Source organism: Cyprinodon tularosa, unplaced genomic scaffold (assembly GCF_016077235.1).
Source record: "Cyprinodon tularosa strain WSP-4 unplaced genomic scaffold, ASM1607723v1 ctg30, whole genome shotgun sequence".
Classification (NCBI taxonomy): Eukaryota; Metazoa; Chordata; class Actinopteri; order Cyprinodontiformes; family Cyprinodontidae; genus Cyprinodon; species Cyprinodon tularosa.
The window spans coordinates 5,663,653-5,678,248 of NW_024039008.1; the positions used below are offsets into that span (position 1 = coordinate 5,663,653).

The following is a 14,596-nucleotide window of genomic DNA, read 5'->3' on the forward strand; positions in this document are numbered from 1 at the left end:
GGGTTTTTTTACACTCGGGTCACGGTGGTGTTGTGTATATCTTCTCAGTCAGACGCTGAATTTAGCTTTTGAAAAGTTAGAGACCAAGTCCATTGCAGGTATTCTGCCATTGTTCTTTGGTTTTCATTTTAAAGTAGAGTTCAACAATTTGATTTTTATTCTATTTTTCTTATACATATAAAGGGACAAAGAGGCAACTGCTAAATTATAACTCACATTCAGCATAATGGAATCAAAGAAAACAACACTTAAGGTAAAGCATCATCTGCTGCATTTGAAACAATTCTCAACTTTGATTCACTTAAAAGGGATAAATTCAGACTTTAAGTAACATGCATCTCTTCAAATTTGGTAAACCATATACATTTTTTTCATCTTTCATACACTTTTTTAAAAAAATGTGTCAAATCTTATTTGGACCAATTTTTGTAAATTGACCTTTCTATTGACATATAAGCAGGTAAAACCTTCTTATATTTAGTAAGGATCTTATTTTCCTGTTTCCTCTGGTTTTCTTAACATTTATCTATGATGATGAGCTCCAAGTTTAAGAGGTAAAAGTAACTTTAAGTAAGGACTCTGCACCAGACCAGACGATCATTGCCTCCAGTCAAAGTAAACATTATAGTAACATTAAAATATTACTTTACTCACTTTTGTCAGGGGAACACATTTGGTAATAAGTGTAAGGCTGACTGTAAATCTGTAATAGAAAAAAGAAAAACATTTACTTAGTTAATTTAAACTATGAAACATTATTCAAGAGATAAGTTGATTTTTATTTTATTTTCAGTGGCTCCTCCCATCAGTCAGTCACACGGTGGTTATTCTCATTGTCATCCTGCCAGGTGAGCTTTTTTATTATTACTGCGAGTATTTATAAAATCCTTGATTAATTGCTGTTCTTTACATTCAGTTGTGTAAAAAAGGTTAAATTATAACATTCTAAAACATGACAAATATATTTCTGCAAAGTGAAAATGCTGCAAACTCTTCCTAAATTTTCTTTATCAGCTTTCTGCAGCGCAAATGTAGTGAACTGCTCCCAGTCGGACCAGCCGGGCCTCCTGGTGGCTCTGTCCCCTGCCTTCAACCTTAGAGCCATTCGGCCCGTAGAAAACCAACAAACCTACACCAACGTCAGCATTTACTTCACTCTCTATGGGATTTTAGGAGTGGTAGGTTCAGCCTAAAACACTTAAAGAGATTAATAAAGAGTCCTGATCTGGTTATCATTTAATCTGACTGATGTCTTTATATTTCAGGATGAAAAGTCTCAACTCCTGGTCACTTATATTTGGCTCGTCTATGTAAGCAAATAACTATTACCATTTTTTATCTGCTTTGAATCTGTTTATTCTGCAAATATAAACATACTCTGTATTGCCTGAATATTTATCTGCCTGCATATATATACATAAACTTTAATTACCTCCCATCCTTAATTCACCTAGGATTAATATCCACCCTTTGTAAGCACTTCTGTTTATATGAGGAAGTTTTTCCACAAGGCGCCAGTATCCGTCTTTAATACCTTGTCAAAAGCTTTCTGTTAGATTTTACACTCCTGCGGCTCGTGTATAGTTGAAGGACATGTCAAAGTAGACAGGCAAATGGTTTTGACACAATGGAGGATATTGTGAATGTTAACAGTGTTTTGTTTTGTTTTTTTGCTGGAGTGGTGGAAGAATGACTTCATCAGTTGGGACCCAGACCAGTGTGGCTCAGACAGGATTGCTCTACCAAAGGAAAAGTTTTGGGTTCCAGATATTGTGATAAATGAATTGTGAGTTTTCAGTAATGCACTTTACAATGCTCACCATAATGTCAAACCTTCATGTTGTTATAAAATTAATTAGATGAATGCTAAAAATGAATTAAAAATACTTATTTATATTTTGACCACGTATGTGTCCCTTGGCACAACTAATTTTATATATGTTTTAGTTAACTAGATTTTTTGGGGGGGGGTTTTTTGCCATTTTTCTCACCTGCAAGCTCTGTAGAATCGGTATCTTTTTTTTTGGGGCATTATTTGCCTTCATTTTCAATTACAAAAGCACATTCTCCTGTATTGTAATTTAAGTGCTTTGCTCTAATTCTACATATCTGCATTTATGGCTCCTTTAGCATGGAGGAAAACAAAGCACCATCCGTCCCATACGTGTACCTCTTTAACGACGGTAAAGTGAGGAACGGATTTCCTGTCAGAGTTGTGAGCTCCTGTAACCTCAACATCTACACCTTCCCGTTTGACACACAGAAGTGCTCCCTGACTTTCAACTCCTACATCTACTACGGTGAGGCACCATCACTCACTCTTTTATATTATCTTGCAATTAGACCTTGTTTGTATGAAAAACACAATCATTATTTTTTTATTGGTCCAGGAAAGAACATCTTTATTTGCCTTAGAATTTCTTATTCAAACCACCTCCAGCTCTGCAATTTATATGCAATCCTAATATAAACATTTTTAAAACTATTTTAGTGAAGGGTGTTCAGATTTTTGTTAATAACAATTAGTTGATTTGATAAAATACAAAATAAATAAAAAAATAAAAAATAATATATATATATATATATATATAAACATGAACAGACTAAAGCTGAAATTTGCTGTAGTAGCATTGAAAAAGAAAAAAGAAAAACACAAAATTTAGCAGACATGGAGGCCAGAGAGGGACTAAAAAGCAAATAGCTGTAAATTAGACAGACAGACTGATTGAATGAGTGATTTTATTTATGTTTGGGGGATTCTGAGGTCAGCTGTTGTTGTTTTTTTCTCTCCAGCTATTGAGGTCAGGGTTTTCCTCGGACGAGACCCAGAGGCGATCACCAATCTGTCCAAGCAAGTGATGACCACCATGGGTGAATGGGAGCTGCTGGACATTACTGCCCAAAAACTTGTCAATGATGAAGAGTCTGTTCTTTATGTCGACAAGCTTACATTCTATGTAAGTTTATTTAGGATTTTTATTTGAATACATTAGTCTCGCAAAACACCTCGTCTAGTTTAAATCCCGTGCATTCTCTCTCTGCAGATCCGGTTGCGGCGCCGTGCAACCAAGTATGTGGTGAATCTGCTGCTCCCCAGCTGCTTCCTCATCGCAGTGGATCTCTTGAGCTTCCTCCTGCCTCCTCAGAGCACCGACAGATCCTCCTTTAAGATGACCCTCATCCTGGGTTACACGGTCTTCCTGCTCATGATGAGTGACCTGCTTCCAGTCACTGGAAACACCATACCGCTAATAAGTCAGTATGGGCTTCAGAGAACAGAGCTAATGGCCTTTTTCTCCTGACTTTTTCACTGATTTTCTTCTAAACTGATGTTTTCTTTTATTATAAATATACATTCCTACCTTAACCAATACGCTAACACCTAAATCCTCTGGTCTCTCTCCATCAGATGTGTTCTTCTCTCTCTGTCTGGGTTTAATGGTGGCCAGTCTTCTGGAGACCATCTTCATCACCAACCTATTGAGCAACTCCTCTAAACTGTCCCCCGTCCCTCGATGGATTCGGATGCTTATTCTGAATTTTTTTGGCTGTCTTGTTTGCATGCCCCGAAAGGCTAAGAAATCAAAGAATTCAGGTACATTTTGAAAAAAAATTGAAAAATAAGTAACTTTAATAAATGCAGTAAAGATTGTTAAATAAATGTAAACAATATTTCCTGGAAAAAAAGGACAACAGAATGCTGTGGTGCTCAAATGTGGATCCAATGAGGGGCCTTCAGGGACAGCAGGATCAGCTGATCAGGATGAGGCCCTTCAGGAGCTGAGGAGCCTGAACAACGTTTTGATGGCCATCCGCTCTGAGGTGGAGCAGCAGCACAATGGCAGCCAGAGCTCAGAGGAGTGGATGCAGGTGGGTTTCATCATTGACCGCCTGCTGTTTGGCGTCTACATTGTCTTCGTATCGGTCAGCTTCATCACCATCATTGTTATCTGGGTGAACTCATACAATCAGTAGACTGCTGCGTGTTAGACAAGCCTACATTTATTCAATAGGCATTTGGAGAATGTTGATAGCATTGTTATTGTTAATTCTAGAAATTCAACCAATGATTATTTTAGCAGCAATATTTATGCAATATATAAAAAAGTTGTTAAGTATATTGTTTATATCAATTTACTTGGATTTAAACACTATTATTTGAACATTACTTATTACATATAAAGTTAAATTGCTTATGTAAAATTGTGCAATTCTAAATGGAGGAAAGTTTGAAAAATAAAAATTACTGGAAAAACATCCAACAGCTTTTCTTAATTATTTCTTAATTATTTCCAACATTTTATTTTGTCTGTTTCTTCGTTGATATTTCCATAGGCTTATCATTTGAGAAAGATTAATCAGATTAAGCTGCATACAAATTATAGGGCTCAATGAGGCATTTGCTGCTGTATTTTAGGGCAAAGTTGGTTTACAGCAGTCCTAAATAATAAATTAGTTAATTATGAAAACACATTGTAGTTTAAGAAAGAATGTGAAGGAAATATTTTTGCTTCTTTTTCAGGTTTGTCCTAAACCAGGGCATTATGGGTAGTTGAGTCAACAGGAAACTGGAGGGCAATTAAATAAAATCCATTATAAAAGATCAAATTAATCAAAAAACATATGGCATAAAACTAAAATATTTATACATCCTATGTCATTCATCTTAATAATTCATTTTTTAAAGATTTGGCCTCCAGGAATCCTTAAGTCCTTAATGTCTTAATGAATTAATTGAAATGAGTTAATAGCCCAACCAGAAATTTTTTTATTTTGCCTGAATGTTGATTTATGTAGAAAAGAAAATTATTTTCAGAAATTAATATTTATTATACCAAAAATACATATTTGATTTTTTTGTTTATCAAAAAGTGAATCTTAAACGTATTCCCAGATCTTACAGGACAGCCCTCTCCCTTACCAATTAGTTTAACAACTACTACTGACCCAGTGTTAATGTTTCTAGTGCTGCCCGCTGAAAGTCAAGCCTTCTCAGCAGCTATTCTTCCTCATCTCTCTGCTGACACTTGGTGAGTTGAGGACATATCTTATATTTCCATCTCATTGCTGTTCATTTTACTGTTCTGTTTATAAACTGAAAACTATATACTGTAAAAAAGAAAAAGAAAAAAGAAGTGCACACAGTTTTATTTCTATCAGGACAATTAAAATATACCTGATCTTTACTAAGTTCCAATTAATATCTTTCTTTTTTTTCTTCTAAACTGTAAATACTGTAATGACTATAAAGTAAACAAAATATGAAGCCAGAAACACTGTAGGAAAAAAAAATTCACCTATCATAATTTGTCTTTCAAAGGCACCATTTGCAGTAAAAACATGAAGATTCTTCATTGGTCTCTTTCATCATCTTGGAGTTTGTGACCCATTTTTCCATTATACACCATTACTTACCTGCTTGTATTAACTCAGTTTCAGCCAAGCTTTTATTTTTCCACATCACAAGCAGTCTTTCTTTAGTGCATCTTAAGTCAGATTTAAATAACTGTTGAAATGATATCCTGCCCTGATACTGTACATACAATTCTAGAAATGTGACACTGTGTACTTACGTATGTATGTTGTATATAAGTTAGTAGCATGTGAACACATTACCATTTGGTAAGTAAATACTTTGATGCAGGACCCAGGGACTAAATTGGTTTTATGCTCTTTAGAAGGAATTTAAAGCAGAATTTAATATCTTCAACTGTTGATTGCCAAACTTTAAAGACCTTTGGAAAAAAGATTCAGATGCTATGGCTCTGCAAATAGCTATGATTTCATTGAGGTTGATATTAACAGTTAGGAAATAGTGTTTTTTTCTACTACTTGATGGACGGAGGGTCTAAATGAATGTTAATTAGTGGTTTCCTCTTCCTGTCCACGGCAGCTCCATTCAGCTCAGCTGTTCTGAACTGCTCTCAGCCAACTCCAGCCTCACTGCTCAGGTCCCTTGAGCCGGTGTTTGAACTGAAATCTCTTCGACCTGTGATAAATATCTCAGTCCCGACCCGAGTTGGAATTCAATTTACCCTCTTTGGCATTTTGGGAGTGGTAGGAAATATATTTGTCTCTAGATATATTCAGAATGGTAATCAACAGTTTGTAGATTTTGCTAAAGAACTGGATCTATTTAACTTCTTTTCTTTTCTAGATTTTTTGTTAAAATGTTTCTTATGGAAAAGGTGTTTGCTTTTATTTTCAGGATGAGAAGAGCCAGGTTCTAACAACTTTCATATGGGAAACTCTAGTGAGTATTTTCCTTGTATAGTTCTGCAATAGAGTATAAGAAAAAAGGGGGGGAAAGCATATTAATGTGCTGCATTCTGCTGATGAAAAAAAAGTTTTCTATTTCAATTAAAACATGTTATCATTGCAGGAGTGGAAAAACGAATTTACGTCGTGGGACCCAGTGGAGTGTGGTCTTGAATGGATTGCAATTGCAAGAGACCTGCTCTGGGTACCAGATATCGTCATCAACGAGTTGTAAGTTATTTTTAGGAAAGTAGATAAATGATTGAGAACATAGAGATGTCAGGGTTTACATGGGATATAACTCTGGATTACCTTTTAAAAGAAAGCTTCTGTTTGCTCTCACATATTTGTTTGGCCTCTTTTGGCTTCATTTAGCTCCTAGACACACTACTTCTGTCTACTTAATTTAATCAAAACTTTGACCAAATGAAAGCTTGAGATTAATGTAAAGTGAAAGAAAAAAAATAGTAGGTAGCACTTTTTCTAGTTTTAGAAATCATTTCTAAACATTTAGTGTGCATTTCTTTTTCTCCAGAGTTCTTGCTTAGTGAAAAGAACATCTTCTGGGTTTTAAGTTGGTGGAGTGTAAGAAAAATGTTTCTGAAAAATTTGCACAACTAGAGATTGGATTCACTCCTTTGTACTGTATGACACATCTCTTATGCTGCGTTCACACCGGACGCAGCTGGCGCGACAGAAGCAGCGAGTTTACATGCAAAGTCAATGGTTGACGCGCGTCAAGGCGCAGCAAAAGGTCCCGTGGCACGTTTTGAGCAGCAGGCGCAGCGCGTCTGAGCAGCTGAAGCAGCGCGTCGGGCGCGTTTAAGCATCTGATGCGACGCAAACGCGCTGCTGCTCAAGATGGAAAAAATTTATTTTTGCTGCTCGACGCGCCGCGTCAACCAGAGAAGCTGATCTGGGAGCTGGCTGGGAGAGAGACACAACAGAGAAATAACATTGGGAGGCAGGATTGTAATCTGGATGAACTGACTGCACTGATGAAGTTTTCAGGTGTATTTTCTCACTTAAAAACATATTAAAACTACTTTATTCCCACTGATCACAGCAAATATAGCTGCAAGGCAGAGAAAGGATAGTGAAGCTCCGCCCAACGCGCGTCAGAAACACTTTTGCACCGCGCAGCCAGAGCAGCAAAGCTGCTTCAGCCGCGCGTCACAACTAACTGGTACAAGCAGCAAAAATGAAGCAGCAGACGCGATTTTGCTGCTTTTGCTGCGTCCAGTCTGAACGTAGCATAAGCAGCTGAAGCAGCACGTCGGGCGCGTTTAAGCATCTGACGCGCATGACGCGCCGCAAACGCGCTGCTGCTCGAGATGGAAAAATTGAATTTTTGCTGCTCGACGCGCCGTGTCAACCAATCAGAGAAGCTGATTTGGGAGCTGGCTGGGAGAGAGACACAGCGCTGATGATCAGAGCGCTATTATCACTCCTCTTAAACAGTTTATTAACGCATAATTAACTTAAAATGCATACATCTGCCGGCAGAATATGTTAGCTTTTATTATTCTGGTGCCTGCAGATCGGATTATTTAGATGAAAAACACCTACCAGCTGCCGCGGTGAACCGCGAGGAGGCGACCCGGCCAGAGGCTGCTGTTGAAGGGATTCCTACTCTCGGCGCACCGCCGGTATGTGGGGGTCTGAGCGGCTCCGACAGAAATAACATTGGGAGGCAGGATTGTAATCTGGATGAACTGACTGCACTGATGAAGTTTTCAGGTGTATTTTCTCACTTAAAAACATATTAAAACTACTTTATTCCCACTGATCACAGCAAATATAGCTGCAAGGCAGAGAAAGGATAGTGAAGCTCCGCCCAACGCGCGTCAGACACAATTTTGCACCGCGCAGCCAGAGCAGCAAAGCTGCTTCAGCTGCGCGTCAGAACTAACTGGTACAAGCAGCAAAAAGGAAGCAGCAGACGCAATTTTGCTGCTTTTGCTGCGTCCAGTCTGAACGTAGCATAAGGGTTGGGGTTTAGTTTTATTTGTTTTTATGTTATCAGTATTTCCTTGCTGTATGATTTAACAGTTCTTGCCATTACTGTTATTCTTACAAATGTTAGTTTTTTTTTTTTATTCTAGTTAATCCTTTTTTGTTTAGCTTACTTTTTGATAATAGTGTTTTGTTTTTGGTAAATTCAGAGCTTGAAACTTGACTGAAACACGTGCAAACTTTGCAGCGCAAGAACAGCTGATCCACAATGGTTGACAAAATGAACGAACAAATGAATGAATTAATGAATGAATGTTTGAAAAAACAAAATAATATGTGTATAAAAGAGAACTTTTAATCCTTTAAAAAATTGGCAGGCTGAAACCAGTTAGCGGGTTCTGTCTCCATGAATATGCAGAATATAGAGAATAAAGAGGTGTGCTAAATGGTCTGTTGAGGATTCTATCATGTCAGCATATTAAAACAGGGAGAAATACGATATTAGGAACACGTCGTGTATCAAGCAGGGCCATCTTTGAACAGTTTGATGAACCAAGGTATTTGATGCTGCTGCTCTAAGCTCACAACCTTTAAGGCTGGATTTGCACTGAGATTCAGTTAACCACAGACTGACTCTATTTACTAAGATATTAGAATTCTATTCAGTTTATAGCGCTAATTCACAACACATGTCATCTCAAAGCACTTTACAGTTCAACCAGATCATCCAGTCAGATTGATTCAAAGTTTTCTATCTAAGGAAAACCAGTTGATTGCATTGACTCATTGACTCAAAGGAAATCCCTCACACATGCTTGTAGCGACAGTGGAGAGGAAAAACTCCCTTTTAATAGGAAGAAACCTCCAGCAGAACCAGGCTCAGTGTGAGTGGCCATCTGCTGAGGCTGACTGGGGTTCAAGGAAACAGAAGCAGAGATACAAAAAGCAGCTGCAAAAGGCGGCCCCATCCAGGAAACACACAGCCAGGCAGACGAGCTCCAAGCCAGCTCCCATGTCAGAGGATGAAGAGAGCACATCCAGCCAGTCACAGTCAGAGAAACAGGACTACACTAAAAACCAGGCAACAACTATAAACAAAGGAGTTGACAGCAGCAGCACAGCTGATATTTCTCTCCAGGATGCTGTCACAGCCAAACAGGAACAGATGAGGCAAAGCTACTATGAGAAAAAGCAGAGAGAACCTAGCATTAAGAGATTGAACTAACAGATTGTGCAGAGTGGGAGAATAGAGATAGAATGCAGGAGAACGATAAAAAAGGGGTCCCTATGTCCTCAAGAAGTCTAAGCCTATAGCAGCATAACTATAGAGATAAGTAAGGATAAACTGAGCCACTCTAACTATAAGCTTTATCAAAAAGGAAAGTTTTAAGCCTACCCTGAAAAGTAGACAGAGTGACAAGACAGAAGAAGAGGCAAGTAGAATGAAGGGGTCTTCCCACAATGTTATTATCTATAAAATTGAAAACAATGTGTAATAATCCTTATATGTCAGTAATATTCCTTGTTTATCAGTCTCATTTAATCGTTATAAAAAACACGTAAGTTTGTGGATATGATATGAACAAATGTGAATAAATAATTAAAAGGCATAAATAGTTTAAAAATTGCTGACACCGTGTCATTGGATTGAGGTGCTCTGGTTGAGGAGCATAATATTTATTCTACACTAAGTTTAATGAGTTTTTGCGTCTAAATATTTGCAGCATGGAGAAGAACTCAGCTCCAGAAGTCCCATACACCTACCTGCGCTATGATGGTCTGGTATACGATGCAAAGCCCGTCCGAGTCGTTAGCTCCTGCAGTCTCAACATCTATCTGTTTCCCTTTGATGTTCAAAACTGCACTTTCACCTTCAACTCCTACATACACCGCAGTAAGTAAAAACTCTGTGGACTCTGATTTTAAACCGTAATATAGGATTTTTTCTTATTCAAGAAAGTATATTTCTACATGTCTTACTATGACTTTATTGTCCTTGCAGGCAGTGCTATACAACTGGAACTTCTAGGCACATATGAGCAAATCTTTCAGGCGTCCAAAGAAGAAATGGCAACACAGGGCGAATGGCAGCTCGTGGGAATAAAATCAGAAAGAGTAGTAATACCAACCTTGGAGGGGTACAGTTATGACGAGCTTCGCTTCTTTGTAAGAACCTGCACGAATAATTTATGGTTGTTTGGTAATTATTTACAAACTAGCTGTGAAATTCAGGAACATTTACAGAAAAGCTTACATTTCAGTTTAATCGAAAGGAATTTTCCACCTCCTAGTGAAAGTAACTTTAAAATGAATATACTTTAATATCTCAATTAAAATTTATTTTTATTTGTAAATATTCCTGAACCATAAACTGCTTATTGGGAAGGTTAAATTATTGGGATCATATTATCTTTTTCGCTTTTATCAAACAAGCTACTTAAAGAACAGGATACTAAACAAATGAATAATTCTGCATTTGCAATATGAAAGTTTGATTAAGGGTTTTTTTTATATTTTTCGTTATCCGCTGACCTGCGATCTTCTGCTGCAGGTTGCTGTGAAGCGCCACTCTACCATGTATGTGGTGAACCTTCTGATCCCCAGCTGTTTCCTCATTACTGTGGATCTCTTCAGCTTCATGTTGCCTGTTCAAAACGTTGACCGGTCCTTGTTCAAGATGACTCTGGTTCTGGGCTACACTGTCTTCCTGCTCAGCACCAATGACCTGCTTCCTATCACTGGAAACACCATACCTCTTATCAGTCAGTTCTCCAAAGCTCTGTTGATATTCCCTAGTATAATAAATGTAGAACATAGTTATGTTAATGTACAGATATTTTAACCTGACTCCGCCAGATGGATTTGCTCCGCATATCCGTCTGGAAACCTTCCATTGAAGTAATTTTGAGAAGGGGCGAAAATACTGGTTAGCTGATTGGCCTATGTTGGTGATAGACGGGCCAAATAAACCAATCAGATCAACGAAGCATATGACGTACTAACAGAGCGACGACGAAAACACAAACACAAGCCAGACTAACTCTTGCCGAAATCAGTCGGGAGAAGAGCAAAAACATCTTTTTCTCTGAGAAAAAGTTCTTCACCTCTTTCAGTGAAGAAATACTAGCATCAGCGTGGCTATCGAGCAAGTTTTATCGGCTGAAGCCGCCATGTTCTTTAGACTGAACTGTCACGCTTCTCGTTGCGTCACACCTCAACCCGCCTCAAAGCCAACGCTGATTGGACGTTCGTTTGGTGAACGGCTCCAAATTTTTTTTAACGAGAGTCTCCAGACTGATCTGCGAGTGAAACCTTGAAAGCTCGCGAGATCAGGATGGTCTCATGAGGCTACTGATATTCATATTCTCTTAACATTTTGGGAAAAGTGCTTTTAACCTAAGCTGTCAAATATTTTATCGATATCTTTGAAAGAAGAAAAGTCATCCTTGTCTTGAGGTCTCCTCTTTTTAACTGAGGATGCTTTCCTAATCTAAGCAAAAAGTCGACTTATTATTTTATCTCAGGTGCACTCACACTGTTTGTGAGGACAGTTTTTTATGGACCAATGCTCTGCAGATCTTCTTGTCCAGCGGGGAAGTGATGGCCTAGTGGTTAGGGCATAGAGCTTGGAATCCTAAAGTTGTGAGTTTGAAACCCACTGTCGCTCTCTGAGCAAAACCCTTAACCCCCGATTCCTCCATGAAGGCAGCCCACTGCTTCCCAAGGGGATGGGTTAAATGCAGAGTAACCTAAAGCGTATTTTCAGCGCTACCCACTGCCCCATTGAGCAGCCCAACAATCAACTTGTTTTGCAAAAGCTATTCCATTAAATAAAATGTTCACACGCTTACTTTTTTTGATAACCTTTCTAATTGAAATCCTAAAGGTTTTTTAGGCTGTGAAAATAAAATGATGTCTCGTCCAAAACACTTCTGACTAATGCCCCCCAGCACTATCCTTTTTACAAAATTATTCAACTTTAAAACGTGTAACTTTCAAATGCTATGTATTTACATGAATGTAACATTGACATTAAGCACATTTCCACTCAAATGTTGCAGAAATGACTGTATATTAATGTCAACACAATGCTGACAGTCTTTCTTCAAACATGAATGTTTATAACTTCAACATGCTGAATATGCTAGTCATCCATGTCATAGTCATAATCAAGCTTGAACTCAACGCTATTATTGACATTTTTAATTGAAAAACCTTCCTGGATGGGAAGCGAAACGTCTTCAAGCTGAAAATAAAGTCCAGTGGATTGGGTTTTTTTTTTTACTTTTTTTGAATAACATGCTGAATATTTGAAGTAACTCTAGCAATCTAGCTGTTATATTAAAATGTATTTGATTTCAGTGGGAGCACATTGTCTCTAATTTGTTTGTTTTCTGTAAAACAACATTTCCAAAGGTTATTCTTTATTATTCCAGATGTGTTTCTGTCTCTCTGCCTGACCCTGATGGTTACAAGTCTCATGGAGACCATCTTCATCACCAATCTTCAGCGGGGCTCGGCTCACTACACTCCACCTCCTCGCTGGATCAAGGGGTTTATTCTTAACTTCCTGGGACGTTTTGCAGGGATTCCACCCAAGCCTGAACCTGAAAAAGATCTGGTGATAAAGAATCCTGATGCACAAGGTTAGCTACAGATCCAACGTCTGATATTAGTCTCTAAAATGATGAAATTTACTCTGTTTGAATTCATAGTTTTCATTTCCTTCCTCTGGGATAGAAAATTTCTCTCCAGTGTCAAAAGAGAATGACACCATTGAGAGAAAGGGGACGCAAAAGGAGCATGAGACCCTGCAGGTTCTGAAGAACCTGAGCAGGGATCTCCAGGCCATCCACCATCATGTGATTCTACAGCTGAAGGGAAGTCCGAGCTCAGAGGAGTGGATCCAGATTGGCCTGGTCATCGACCGTCTGCTCTTCATCTTCTACATCTTCTTCATCACAGTCAGCTTTATTTCTATCATCATTATCTGGGTCACCTCATATAACTCAGTATAACTTTGACTTTAAATTGCAGCAAATTTATGAAATATATCATTTTCTTTAACGCCTTTGGTGTTTTTTGCTTCAGAAGTCAATCAACTTTTTTTAGAGCAAACAAACTCATTTAGTTGCACAATCCATCAACCAGCCTCTCCTTCTCCAGACTTGAAATTCTTTATATTTTTGGTCAATCTTTTCACCTATGCTAGATTTTAAAGTGTTGTTGTAATTGAGAAAGTTAATATGTGTAAATCTGAAATAAATTCAATAAATACTGCCAAAAGATTTGTATTATGGTTTACTTTATTCCTAAACATGTCAATAAACTCCACATTGTTGATTTTCTAAAACAGAATTGTTAGGGATGTCATGAACAGCCTGGATCTGACTAAAATGTGTAAAATTATTCAATTCGATTCAATTCCGTTTATTTATATTAGTGTTGCGCCAGTGCCAATTTTTGGCCCACAAACCCGATACCTGGCAGTATTGGCCAATACCAATACCATCTGTTTAAAATTGATATGTGTGTGTACATATGAAGAACTGCATACTACTTGGATGTAAAATAATTGCCATCAGGGCTTTGTCAAGCTGCTGCCTAGCTTTGTGAAGCAGGAAGAAGACTAATACAAAGTGAATCTAGTAGAACTTTTTATTCCCTACCTGGAATGGGTGACAATGGTAAAATAAACTTTTGGCTCTCAAAATGGTATCGGTGCCCTATTTGTTGGTACTCGCCAATACCGATACCACCATTTTAGTGCTGGATCAGGGTCCGATACTGGTAGTGGCATCAGTGCAACACTATTTCATATAGCGTCATTTCACAAAACGTCATTTAAAGGCACGTTACAGTTCAACCAGATCATCCAGTCAAATTGATTCAAAGTTTCTATTTAAGGAAAACCAGTTGACTACATCGACTCATTGACTCAAAGCAATCCCTCACACTAAGCATGCTTGTAGCGACAGTGGAGAGCAAAAGCTTCCTCTTAAGAGGAAGAAACCTCCAGCAGAACCAGGCTCAGTGTCAGTGGACATCTGCTTGCCTTGGCAGATGGGCGCTCACACTTGACCGGGGTTCAAGGAGACAGAAGCAGAGATACAAAAGTAATACAAAATAATATAAAATACAAAAATTATTTATAACAATTATTACCTAATTGCCATATATGAGACCAAAAATAAATATAAAAACAGACCACAGAGGTGAATAGAAAAATGGAATAAAAACAGCTAGGAACCCACAAACCTTTTAGCTTTAACTTAGTTTAAACCTATGCATTTCCTAAATAGAGAGCAGATGTGCAGAAAAAGAAAAGGTTCAACAACTTCAACCGTAAAGAATGCCACATGATAGAGAATTTTTTTAAATT

General features: G+C 38.0%; 1 protein-coding gene across 1 annotated transcript; it reads left to right on the top strand.

Annotated features, from left to right (window-relative positions):
• Positions 1 to 13,442, top strand: LOC119787629 (5-hydroxytryptamine receptor 3A-like). Its single transcript, XM_038291597.1, has 20 exons — positions 1 to 98; positions 184 to 253; positions 794 to 848; positions 1,015 to 1,178; positions 1,266 to 1,310; positions 1,680 to 1,786; positions 2,131 to 2,300; positions 2,794 to 2,957; positions 3,045 to 3,255; positions 3,410 to 3,595; positions 3,689 to 3,870; positions 4,967 to 5,030; positions 5,894 to 6,057; positions 6,209 to 6,253; positions 6,383 to 6,489; positions 9,939 to 10,108; positions 10,217 to 10,380; positions 10,766 to 10,976; positions 12,651 to 12,860; positions 12,955 to 13,442. The coding sequence occupies exons 2-20, from the start codon at positions 227 to 229 to the stop codon at positions 13,230 to 13,232; spliced, it is 2,724 nt and encodes a 907-aa protein (XP_038147525.1). The 5' UTR covers positions 1 to 98; positions 184 to 226; the 3' UTR covers positions 13,233 to 13,442.
• Positions 13,443 to 14,596: the final 1,154 nt, after the last annotated feature.

Bases quoted from the DNA above. Each gene is read 5' to 3' on its own strand.
- LOC119787629 (XM_038291597.1), top strand. From the start codon at position 227: ATGGAATCAAAGAAAACAACACTTAAG. The intron at 1,787-2,130 runs GTGAGTTTTCAG...TGGCTCCTTTAG, and splicing joins GATATTGTGATAAATGAATT to CATGGAGGAAAACAAAGCAC. The intron at 6,254-6,382 runs GTGAGTATTTTC...TTATCATTGCAG, and splicing joins CTTTCATATGGGAAACTCTA to GAGTGGAAAAACGAATTTAC.